At 40.7% G+C, this 12669-nt stretch overlaps 1 protein-coding gene across 6 annotated transcripts in view; it reads left to right on the forward strand.

Moving 5' to 3' along the window:
* The window catches only part of STX17 (syntaxin 17), a 91032-nt gene extending 78679 nt beyond the window's left edge, over nt 1-12353 (forward strand). For 4 of the 6 annotated variants that reach the window (XM_059071025.2, XM_059071021.2, XM_059071026.2 and 1 more), the window contains 2 exons: nt 4513-4599; nt 5343-7088. In XM_059071025.2, coding sequence (XP_058927008.1) covers nt 4513-4599; nt 5343-5582 — 327 coding nt within the window. In that variant the 3' untranslated portion in view covers nt 5583-7088. Of the gene's footprint in view, nt 1-4512; nt 4600-5342; nt 7089-7382; nt 7500-9674 lie in introns of those variants that run through there. The other 2 variants (XM_067039780.1, XM_067039779.1) reach the window with 1 other exon arrangement.
* Nucleotides 12354-12669: the final 316 nt, after the last annotated feature.

A 12669-nucleotide genomic window follows, 5' to 3' on the forward strand; every position in this document is an offset into this window, starting at 1 on the left:
GCAGTGGTTAGGAATCTACCTGCCAGTGCAGGGGACACAGGTTCAAGCCCTGGTCCAGGAAGATCCCACATGCCACGGAGCAACTAAGCCCATGCACCACAGCTACTGAGCCTGTGCTCTAGAGCCTACGAGGCACAACTGCTGAGCCTATGCATCACAACTAGTGAAGCCAGTGTGCCTAGAGCCCCTGTTCCACAACAAGAAAAGCCACCACAGTGAGAACCACGCGCACTGCAACAAAGAGTAGCCCCTGCTCGCCACAGCTAGAGAAAGCCCACATGCAGCAACAAAGACCCAACGCAGCCAAAAATAATAAAATAAATAAATTTATCAAAAAATATATATAGGGCTTCCCTGGTGGCACAGTGGTTGAGAGTCAGCCTGCCGATGCAGGGAACACAGGTTCGTGCCCCGGTCCAGGAAGATCCCACATGCCACGGAGCGGCTAGGCCCATGAGCCATGGCCGCTGAGCCTGTGCATCCAGAGCCTGTGCTCCACAACGCGAGAGGCCACAACAGTTAGAGGCCCGCGTAATGCAAAAAAATATATATATATGTATATGTATATATGTATATATACATATACATATATATATATGAAACAACAGCCAGAAGGTAAAACAACCACAATAGCAAAAAAGAGGAGAAAAAAAAAAAAAAGAACAGAAAAGGCCTTGGCTGTGGGGCATGGGGCTTAGGAAGGGGCGGGGTTTAGGTGGTGGGCGGGACCTATGTTTAGGGCCCACAGGGCTGGAAAAGAAAGGGCCCAGGAGTGCCTCTGGCCTTGGAGGGCAGAGGACCAGGTCTGGGACCCCAGCAGGATCCCTGGACCCAAGTGGGTCGGGGATATGCTAGGCGTGTTCCCCCATCCTCCAACCCAAGAGCATCCCTCCCTGTTAGCCTCTTCTTCTCCCCGACTCCTATGCCCCTAGGAACCATGTGGCCACAGGGTGGCCCCAGAAGGCAGGGGACCAGACGTGGAAGCTCAACAGACTTCCCACGACCGAGTGGGCAGGGGAAATGCCTGCAGCGCTTCCCCTGATCCTCTGGTCCCAGAGGGTTCCCTGTCCACTGTCCACCTCTCCTCTTCTTCTCCCCGCTCCCTCCCTACGACGCCCCTAGGACCCATGCAGCCAGAGGGGGCCCCAGAGGGCAGAGGACCAGGCTCAGGAGCCCAGCAGGCTTCCCGGGGCCCAAGTGGGCAGGGGAAACGCCCACCGCGCCTCCCCTGGTCTTCCGAGCCCCTGAGGGTCCCTCTAGGCGTGGGAACCCCTACCCTCACCCAGCCACCCCTCAGGGGCACTGGTCCTGTCTGACCTCCACTTCTCCTCCCCCCTCTCCCCTCCCCCCCACATCCTACCCAGTCACTTGGGGGTTCCTCCCATCTCCTTGGGCTTCAAGGTCCCCCACCAGCATCCGGCAGGTGCCTTAGTTGTGGGAAGATGTGAACTCTGCATCCTCCCATGCTGCCATCTTGACTCCATGCCCTTGGAAAAAAATATTAAAAACCTTTTTAAATTTCACTTTATTGAAAAAAGGTCATAGAGCTTCAGTATCCAACCTTTTTAGAAAAAAAGCATTAAAAATAGTTTTTCTCCTGAGGTCTTGAAATCACTCTTGGAGTATAGAAATGGCAATAATCCTGGCAGCCTCTACCGTCATGGCAGAATTATTTTGGGGCTGAGAGAAAGGAGGCATGTTGGCTTTTCCCTCTGCTCCTCAACTAGTCAAATGAAGATTGATATTTTATACCTGTGGTTTATCTGCTAGCATAGACTTTCCGGCAAGAACTGAAAGTGTTGGGGGTGTCCCAAATAGAAATAATGACAGAAATCAAGACAAGTTGAATATTACAAGCACTGGCACTTGATGCCTCTTTGGGTTGGAAAAAGAAAGCCAACATAAAAAGAAGTTTTATTTTCTGAGGAAAATAAAAATTGAATGAATGAATGAGTGAATGCTAGGAGAGATTTAATGTTTTAGTGCCCCAGAAATTTTCAAGCATCACAGGAAAAAGTTTTATATATATATATATATATATATATATATATATATATTTGTGTGTGTGTGTGTGTGTGTGTGGTACGCGGGCCTCTCACTGTTGTGGCCTCTCCCATTTTGGAGCACAGGCTCTGGACAAGCAGGCTCAGCGGCCATGGCTCACGGGCCCAGCCGCTCCACGGCATGTGGGATCTTCCCGGATCGGGGCACGAACCCGTGTCCCCTGCATCAGCAGGCGGACTCTCAACCACTGCGCCACCAGGGAAGCCCTGATATATTTTTTGATAGAAAAGATGGGAGTTAAGCTTTCTTGGGAAGATACAATGACTTTTCAAATTTTTACCCTCATACTCTACAGACACTGTCTCATTTTATCCTCAATTCTGCTCTGTGAGGTATAAGTATCATTATCCTCAGTTGGCAGATGAGAATACTGACACCTAGAGAGCTTGAGTAATTTGTCCAAGGGCGCACAGTAGTAGTGCTGGGATTTGAACACAGGACATCTGACCAAAGGTTGTGCTCTTAATCCTGTGGTGTATAGATACTAGTGGTTTTTAAAGTATGAGAATCATGGAGTTGCACCATCAGCATCACCTGGGAACTCATTAGAAATGCAAATTCTCAGACCTCATCCCAAGCCTGCTAAATCAGAAACTCTGTGCGGATGGGGCCCAGCAGCTTGTGTTTTGAGAAGTCCTCCAGGTGATTCTGGTGCACACTCATTCATGAGAACCACTGTTGTATTTGCTCTGACAGATGTTGGAAGGAAAACTGATAAAGAACTTTTTTAGGGATTGTGTTAGAGATGTCAAGATAGTAGTGGAGAATATGGGAATGAAGGGATACCATGTAAAAGTCCAGTAGTGAAAAGGATATGAGAAGGGAAAGAATGTCATTGATACTGATAGGAAGCAACTGTGGAGAAAAATTAGATGTGTTGTTTGGGTTTCATGTTCTCAAATGAAATTATTGGAATCAGAGCAGTGTGTTAGTTATAATCGCTTCAGTATAAATGAAGAGCTCAGTTATATTAAGGGCAATCAGATACTTCAGGATTAAAGTTGAATTATTTCACAGTCATTGTAGAAGTTGAAATTTATCTGGGATCAAAGAGGGATTCTCTTCTTTTTTCTGTGAATTTAAAAAAAACAAAAACTAAATAGTGTATATATTGATGTGATGGTGGTTACGTGGGTTTATATATTTGTCAGAACTAATCAAAGTATATGTCCTAAAAATTGGGTGCATATTATCATATGTAAATTCCATATAAATAAGTTGATTTAAAAATGGGAGTGTGGGACTTCCCTGTGGCTCAGTGGTTAAGAATCCACCTGCCAATGCAGGGGACACATGTTCAAGCCCTGGTCTGGGAAGATCCCATATGCCACGGAGCAACTAAGCCCATGCACCACAGCTACTGAGCCTGTGCTCTAGAGCCTGTGAGCCACAACTACTGAGCCTGTATGCCACAACTACTGAAGCCCGTGTGCCTAGAGCCCATGCTCCACAACAAGAAAAGCCACTGCGATGAGAAGCCCTCGCACCGCAACAAAGAGTAGCCCCTGCTCACCGCAACTAGAGAAAGCCCGCACGCAGCAGCAAAGACCCAACACAGCCAAAAATAAATAAATAAAATTTTAAAAATTTTGTTTTAATAAATAAAAAATAAATAAAAGTGTGTTCCTGTAAGTAGTGAGTTCCTGTCACTGGAGGTGTTTGAGCAGAGATTCAGTAGCCACTTGTCAGAAGTGTAGTGAGGCTTCACACAGCTGAGGGGAAAATTGCACTCAATGACCTAAACATTCCTTCTACCCAGAGATTCCATGAGTTTCTGTTGTGTTAGCACAGGTGTTGCCTTTTTATGTAGAATGCTTTATTAATATGTTGGATCTGAAACATTGTAACTTGTCACAATTTTAAAATGTATTAAAGTGTACAGGTGTAAAACATGGGACAGTAAATTCACTACTCCCTAGTGCATATCACAGGTGGAACAATTTCATGGCAGATCAAGCCATATTATATTCTTATTCCTAAATATAATAATTTGTGTTTATTGGATCAAGGGCATTTAACTCCTAAGGAAATCTGCCTGTTTTAAACTGAATCTTCAAAGAAGGTAAGTTAGAAAGGCTTTTTGGTTTGATTTTGTTTTTGGATTTTTTCTGTAAAATGCAACATGACATGTAAATGCTTGTCTAGATAGTTTTCCTCCCGGAAAGTAGATTCATTTGGAGAATAGTATGTTTGTATGTTTGATTGAATTTTAGTGTGAGATGCTTTTTCCTATAAAGGTGCCACCCTCTTCTTAATTAAGTCACCCTCTTTTTTTCATATGAGTGAATTTGTACTTTCGACATCGTTTATCAGATGCTGTTAATGAACTGCTATTAAGACTGCATGGCTGCAGTACCCAGGGCTCTGATTACAGGAATTAAAATAGTGTGTATTGGCTGACTGCTGCTCCCCAGCAGGAACGCTCACTCATAATTCCTTTGCATCTAGTCTCAGCAGGAGAAGATTGACAGCATTGAAGACCACGTCAACAGTGCTGCTGTGAATGTTGAAGAGGGAACCAAAAACTTGGGGAAGGTAAGATTCTGCTCCCGCTGACAAATCAATGGTACTCTGGCTCTCAGGAATCCCTAGTATTAACCCAATTGATCTGCTCTCTTTAATGTTGAGGGAACCAGCAATTAAGAAAATAAAGAAGAAATGACACATAGGTAGTGCGAGAAATCAATGGCTCTTGTAATATTCCACTCTAAGATTCATTCTTTTGGGAGAGAAATTTTTTCAAAGAGAGAATAAACTGAAGCCCTACTTTAAGGCATTTGGTGTTACAAGAAGTTCAGGGAGAGGCATAGAGAGGGTTTCCAGAATCCAATAGGGGCAAAATTGTAAGGACGTGACAGCACACATGGAGTGGGTCCATTTGTTTCCCATAGAATGTTGCTTTTAACCCCAGGTATTTGCACGAAATAATCTCTGCAATTTAAAAGCTTTGGGAGTATCTGTGGCTGCTGAAACTGTTTAAATAAGCCAGCTAGATAGTGGATTGATTGTTTTGCAAGTAAAATCAATTTATAGCAGTCTACTCTTTGTAGCTCATTTCTCTAAGTTCTGAGATCTGGAGCAATTGTAGTACCTGTGGAATATTTTCTCCCCTCCCCTGACCCTAGAACAATATCTATGACCCCAGAACAATCTCTAAGGTTAATTATGTACCACGAGTTAAAGAGGCATTGCCAGGAGTAATGAGAGGAAAATGCACATCACCACAGGGAGATATTCTCAACTCAATTTCTAAATTGAATTTTTTTTTTTTTTTACAGGCTGCAAAATACAAGCTGGCAGCTCTTCCTGTGGCAGGTGCACTCATCGGAGGAGTGGTGGGGGGTCCGATTGGCCTCCTTGCAGGCTTCAAAGTGGCAGGAATTGCAGCTGCACTTGGTGGTGGGGTGTTGGGCTTCACAGGTGGAAAATTGTTACAAAGAAAGAAACAGAAAATGATGGAGAAGCTCACTTCCAGCTGTCCAAATCTTCCCAGCCAAACTGACAAAAAATGCAGTTAAAAACCAAACTTCAGTATTACTGGCACCAACATGTCTATCCTTTGCTGCTGTTGGACACTCAGTCAGCTTTTGGAACATGATTATATCAAAATAGTGGCTATAGATGCTCAAGTGGGATTGAACTGTGATAAGTGGATATATTTTGTTGTTTGCTGGGATGTTAATGGGGATGTTAGAGATTGAGGAGCCTGGACTGAGGGTGTACAGTGTTTGTCAGGTAAAGTTTAAGGACTGCCAGGGAGCAGATTTTTTACCTGGAAATGTGAAAACCCAACCATAACTTTGATAATGACTTGTGATGTGTGAACATGTTGGGTTCCGGAAGGATAGTTTTCAGAATAGTTTCTTCCATGACCCTGACTTGGAGACTCCAAGGCTAAGCATATTGTAATATGCTTCTTTATCTCCTAAATACAGATTTTTTAGGCATTTTAGCAGAGAAAAGAATGGAAGTTCAGCAGCTTTTCATATCAAATAGGGAAATCAGGATCTAGCAAGGTGCATGAGTAAACTGCATAACGGAGTCCATTTGGTGAGCCCTATTGCAATTTGGTCTAAGAATATTTTCAAGTGAAGGAAACAAATAGTGTAAGGAAATAGAGAGGCCCAACTTCTCTTTCAGATATCTTAATTTATGACCCTGGCTGCTTCTCTGAACTCTTTCTTCTGCCTCTCTGTAAATAACACAGAGTCTCAAGTGGTAGACTTATAAAGCCAGGCACTAAGCTTGCTCTGTCAGCCTGTCTCTTCACACCTCAAATATCTAGTCCCCTCTGCCTTCCCTCCCTTGTAATTTTGAAAAGTTCTTTGACTTACGGGGTGAATTCTACCCATGTGTAATGCAGACTTCTCTCATAATCTGTTTTGGTTTTTTTTTTTTTTTTTTTACATCTTTATTAGAGTATAATTGGTTTACAATGATGTGTCAGTTTCTGCTTTATAACAAATGTTTAGTTTTGTTGTTGTTTTGGGGGTTTTTTTTTTGGTATTGGCTGCCATCTTTGTTCATCCTCTACTGTAACCTCTAGGTAAAAAAGAAAGTGAGAGAAAGAGAGGTGTCGATTTCCAAATACTTCCAACGCTGTTAGACTTTGAGCTAAAAAATAAGCAAGGGGGGAACACCAGATCATTTATTGGGGCATCTTACAATTTCAGGGGGCTCATGTACTTGCCTTGCAGGGAGTGTTTGACCCTAAGTCTCTTAAGCTGGCACTTGGAGGAGCTAAGAACTAGCTTTCTACCTCACTTCTGTTGTTACCATCCTTTTCCCCAGGCTTTGCTATCTCCTGTGATTCCTTCATTTTGCACAGCTGCTGTTTCTTCCCAAGAATGGCATTCATGCTTGCCTTTTCTCACATTCAAGGTTGATGATGGACAAAGCCTGATGCCAAGACTCAGTCCTGGTGGAGGATTTGTGGTGCTAATCTCAACACTTGACATTGACAGCAAGCATGGCTCAGCCCAACCCACTGTCTATCTCAAATAGCAGAAAAGTTTTAAATTTAGAAAAAAAGAACTTAAGATTATATAGGCAGCCTCATCCTGTACACTCAACTGATTTGAAATAGGAAGGAACCACCTTTTGCCTTATTCTTTATTTTCTGAGGACAGAGGAAAGGGCACCTACACCACAGAAGGTGGTGAACTCTCCTCTTAGGAGCCAAATGGATTCATCAAGTAGTTGAATGGTTTATCACTTCTCTCTTGCTGAGTTTACTCTTAATAACTTTTATTGATTGCTACCTTTTACTTCTATATCTAAAGAGACCTTTCTTTTTCTTACTTTTTGCTTCTCACCAGTGAATTCCAATGAGGCAACACACCATTTCTCATTGTTCTTAAATAACTGGAAAACATCAAGTATTGCTACCTCCTGACTCATATCTTTAATATAATACCAGGAAGGAAGTACTTTGAGTAAGTGTCAGATTCTGATCCAGTATTTGATATGTGATATTTATGCCAACCTGTAAGGTTGGGATAAATACTTTTGGACTCCTTCTTTTTATATTTTCTGATCCTTGCTGTCCCTTTAACACAGGGCCTTCAAACCAGAATGAGGATCAGAATTGCCCAGGGCGCTAATTTAAAACAAGACTCCTAAACTTCAGTTCCATGGGTTCTAATAATAGCCAGTCTGGCCTGGTCAGCTGAAATTATAAATTTAAGATACAGTTATATCAAGATTCAGCTGTATCATTGAATTCTGCAATTTCTAGTATTCTGCCCTTCAGCCAACCTAAAATTCTTATTCCGCCAACCTAAAATTGGCTAGCTTACCATCTTAACAGCACTAGGGACTCATTATACTGTCAGGCTGGTTTTACCTCAAGACATGAAGGAGAAAAGAGGCTTGTTATTGACCCTCACAGTTTGTTTTGGGAGCTCTCCTTTTTAGTGAGCCAGTGTGGGACATCACTGTATGTGCTCATATAGGCCTTTGATTTTTTTCTTTTTTCTTTTTTTTCTTTTTTTTTGAGGCCTCTCACTGTTGTGGCCTCTCCCGTTGCGGAGCGCAGGCTCCGGACGCGCAGGCTCAGCGGCCATGGCTCACGGGCCCAGCCGCTCCGCAGCATGTGGGATCTTCCTGGACCGGGGCATGAACCCGTGTCACCTGCATCGGCAGGCGGACTCTCAACCACTGCGCCACCAGGGAAGCCCTAGGCCTTTGATTTTTACTACTCATCAGGATTTGAATATTACTCTAACAGTCTTCATGCTTAGGCAAGTTACAATCCTTTTTTAAAGTTTTATAATTTAAAATTATTTAGAAATTGTATCAAATTTCCCCATAACAGAACCTAATAGCCAACTTTTTGTAGAAATTCTAGATGTGCTTAATCAACCATAAATGATATACCTATAAACTATAAAGTGTTTAGAAGTATAAATTAGTCAATATAACACAGAAACCAATCTTAAAGTTGAATTTAATGCCCTACAGTATCAGATTAAATTTATCTTCTCTGTGATTCATGTCTTATATTTACTGCAACAAGTTAGAAGGTAAGGAACACTTTAGGTTCTTAAAATTTACAGGGTCTCATTTGGATAAAGGCAGCACTCCTAAAGCCTTTTTAATGTAATAATTTGAGAATTTCTCTGTAGAGCAGAGACTGAAACTTTTTAGTTGTAATCTACAGTAAAAACTGCATTTATATCAAAACTCAGCATGTGCATTATGGAACAATACTTGCCATATGTGCAGTGTACTCTGATGTTTTTTATTCAGTTTTTTAAATATTCTAGTTGTAACCTACTAAATTGATTTCATAATCTACCAAAGGGTTTTTTGACCCTTAGTTTGAAAAAAAAAAAAACAAAAAAAAAACCCTTATAGAGGAACTGATATTTATGGAGTATTTTCTGTTTGCCAGGCACTTCACTAGGCATTTTACAGGTAAGGAACTGGGTCTCAGAGAAGGTAAATAATTTGCAGAGGGTTATTCATCTATAAAAGGGTGAAGCCAGGATGTAAACTAGGTCTGTTGAACTACAAAAACTTCTGTTACTCTCATACTGTGTTGCTTCTGTATATTAAAATTGAGATGGGCTATTCACTCTGCTTCACCCAAACACCCATATATTCTGTAAGGCAGGCTTGCTTTGAAATTACACATGCCATTCATTTGCACTTTTCTTAAAAATCTTGTTTCCTCACCAAATGGCCAGCAGCCTCGAAGTTTTTAATGGTGGCCACTGCAGAAGTACGTAGTGCTGAATTTGGTCCTTAGACTATAAAGTTAATAGTGTTTCCATCCCACCCACACATCCTACAAATTTCCTTACATTCGTGAGTCATAGCCATCACTTAAGCAGTGCTTTTTATATTGAATTTTAAAATAAACTTTAATATTTTTTAAAACAATCATAACTCATAGAATCAAATGATTATCCTTTAAAATGGTACCCTTGGGAGGCCATGCACTTACTGTAGTGATGCTAGAATTACTGAGAGTATTTTTGAAAACTCTTCTTTTGGAATTGCCTCTAAAGACATTTTACAAATCACATAAAAAAGTCATCTCAGTGTTTATCAGTCATAGACTATGCTCCCTTGTCCTTATGACCTCTTCTCTCTTCCTTCCTCAGTTTTGTTTTTCTTCTGCTGATTTAGCTCTCCTACCCACCTAAGCTGGAGCCAGTAACCTAAGAAGCCCCAGAAAAGGGGTGTGCTGGCCAGAGTTCCTGGAGCAAGAACTTTCAGGTTATACTGAAGCCGAGTGCTGTATAGGGAGAGTTCTGCGAATCCACAAACCTTCCTCTGTGGGCTGCCTGCCTGCCCGTAAGTGCCCTAAAGTAGTTTGCACAGGAGTAAGGACTGAATACTGGTGTTATCTATCAATCACAAGAAACTGTACATAAAATGTACAACATTTTTCTCCAGTGAAAGTCACAGAAGCCAAACCAAGTCATTCTTTGTGTTAACTTAAAAACGGAAAAGTCATTTTCAGGGTCCCCCTTGCCCTTCGTTGCTGCCGTATGAAATCTTTGGGAGGAAGGATGAAGAAAAGCACGGGGAAATGGTTCTCCTGTGAAATGGGACATTTTCTTCTCATAATAAAGTATAACATGGCGGTGGCTATCAGGTACTTATGAATGCTAGAAACTCTTTTTAAGTAGTCAGAGGCCTAGTAAAAGGTAGGGAAGCTTCCCCCTAGCCTAAATTAATGTGAACAGTTCAGGTTCTGTTTGTGTTTTTATTAACATTTCATGTTGTTTCTAACCAGATGTTCTAAACTATTTATGTTCATTAATTTGACACCATTTTACAGAGACACTTATTGGGTATTGTAAACAATCAATGGTAAAAGATCCACATGTAGTCCATATTACTGCCCTCAAATAAATTTATTGTGGGAGACAAGAAAAAACGTCTGTGCAATATTAACAAGAGAAATATATTCATATAAAAATGTAAAAGGTGTCAAAGGCAAATGATTTGCCCAAGATTAAAGCTAGTTAGCACAAAAGCTAGAATTATAACCACGGTCTAAGAAAAAAAAATCCACAAAGTAATTTAACTGAATTTGTTACGCCATATCAGGTTGCCCGCTGAAGCTTGTGGTCTTTCAGACCAGCTTTAACATTCCAAATCAGTCAACAGCTATAGTGGAAAGAGAATTGGATGGGAAATCAGGAGATCAGAGTTTTACTTGTGGCTTTGTCTCTTATAGTAAGCTTTTACTCAGGCGTGGCTGCTTTCTCCCATTTTAGCCAGGGACTCGCCATTCTTTATCCTCTTACTGGGTCTTGTTAATTGAATATTAGTTGTGTTCATTTCTTAAATGTATTCATAACCATCACTCTAGTAAAAGTTTATTACCTCACATCCCCTACCTCATCTTCCCCAACTTTAGGCCATTCCTCACATCATTGCCACAAGAACTGTCTTTCATTTTTCTGCTGAAATATTTTCAGCAGATCCTGTTGAATACTTGATAAAGTTCAGCCTTCCATATACTGGCCCCAGCTTTGTCTCTTCAGACTCACTACTCAACCATCTGACAATGCCACTGAAAATCAGACATTCCACAAGAATGATTTTAAGCTTTTTCTATGGTGAAGGTACAAACTGGTAATAAACTATGTTTCGTTTTTTTCCAGACTAAAGCAATTTCTGTAATACTACATTTTACAAAACTAGTCAACTGAGTTTTGTTTAAGCTCTTGAACAAGTCTAGAAGTTGTATCCTAAGGAGAAGAAATGTTTTGTCCCCTCAGAGGAAATTACATTCAATTTCTTAACCTCCAAAACAATGTCAGTCTTGTCACCTGTGCATTGGATAGCCAAACCATGAAGATTTTACTTTAGCAGCATAGATACTCCAGACTTGAACGGACCATTGTCCAGCTCCTGTGAGAAACTTGACTAATAAATATTTGAGGAAATTACTCGAATACATACATGTTATCCATATATTTCTCAAGTACTTGAGATTGTCTTTTATTATGGTTAATCACTAAAAAAGATGTTTACCAGGTTTCTTTAATTAACCCCCTAAAGGTGTTTTCCATTTTATTGTTAAAACCCTTGGTGTTAGCAGGGTTCAGCACAAAAGCCCAATGGTGAGAATTTCTACAAATTCTGTAAAGCTTACAGAATTCGCTTATTATGTTGCTGAGTGGTGCTTATGTGAGGAAACATGCAATAAATTCATTCAGCAAACGTTTAACTGAATGCCTGTTGTATGTTGAGTGTCAGTGCCATACATAGAAAAATATTAGAACTGTAGGATCTACCCATGTAAACCATTCAGGCTAATGAAGAATTCAGATACTGAAAGCCAGTAAATCACAGTAAAACGTGGTAAGTAACCTAAAAGAGGAGAGCAAAGTAATATGAGGACACAGAGAATGGAGTGACTCTGCCTGGAAAAGAAGGGGAAGGCTTTGTGGAACATGTGGTATTTGAACAGTACTCTATAAAGAAGAATCTGCCTGACTGAAGACCAGGTTTGTGAGCTTTCAAGTGGCAGAGGAATTGCTCGTACAAAGGGTTCAAAACGAACGAATATTCATGTTTTAGTGTGCCTAAGAGAAAACAAAGGAAAGTGATGAAGCTGGTTAGATGAAAATACAGGCTATGGTAGTTTTCATACGTGTATGTGTATATGTATTTAATATGTATATATTTTTGTATATATTTAATCTTTGTTTAAAGGGATTAATGTATTGCTTTGTGTCAAGTAAGACTGTTATAAGCCTCTGAGTTCTTCGTTTTGCCTTCGTTGCCAGAGAAGTTAGTAATAAATCTCACATTTGCCTGGACTCTTGGTATATTTGCTTTTCTTTCCCACATGTAAGAAATGATTTGTGCTTTCTTGCCTCTGCTGTAAGATCCCCTGCTTGACATTGAATGCCTGCTTTCTTCTTATCCTGTTATTCATTCCATAAATATTTATTGAAAACCCACTGAGAAAATAGTCATGAAATTTACTTTTGCCTTTTAGTGTCCAAGACCTTCCTGGTCCAGTTTTCCATCTCTCTATGAATATTTCTTGACAACTGCAATTCAGCGGCTTCCATTTTCACTTGGGGCTAATTCTGCAAAGTTTTACAACTTCATAGGTATAAAATTCTTTCA

This window comes from Kogia breviceps, chromosome 8 (genome assembly GCF_026419965.1).
Source record: "Kogia breviceps isolate mKogBre1 chromosome 8, mKogBre1 haplotype 1, whole genome shotgun sequence".
Taxonomy (NCBI): domain Eukaryota; kingdom Metazoa; phylum Chordata; class Mammalia; order Artiodactyla; family Physeteridae; genus Kogia; species Kogia breviceps.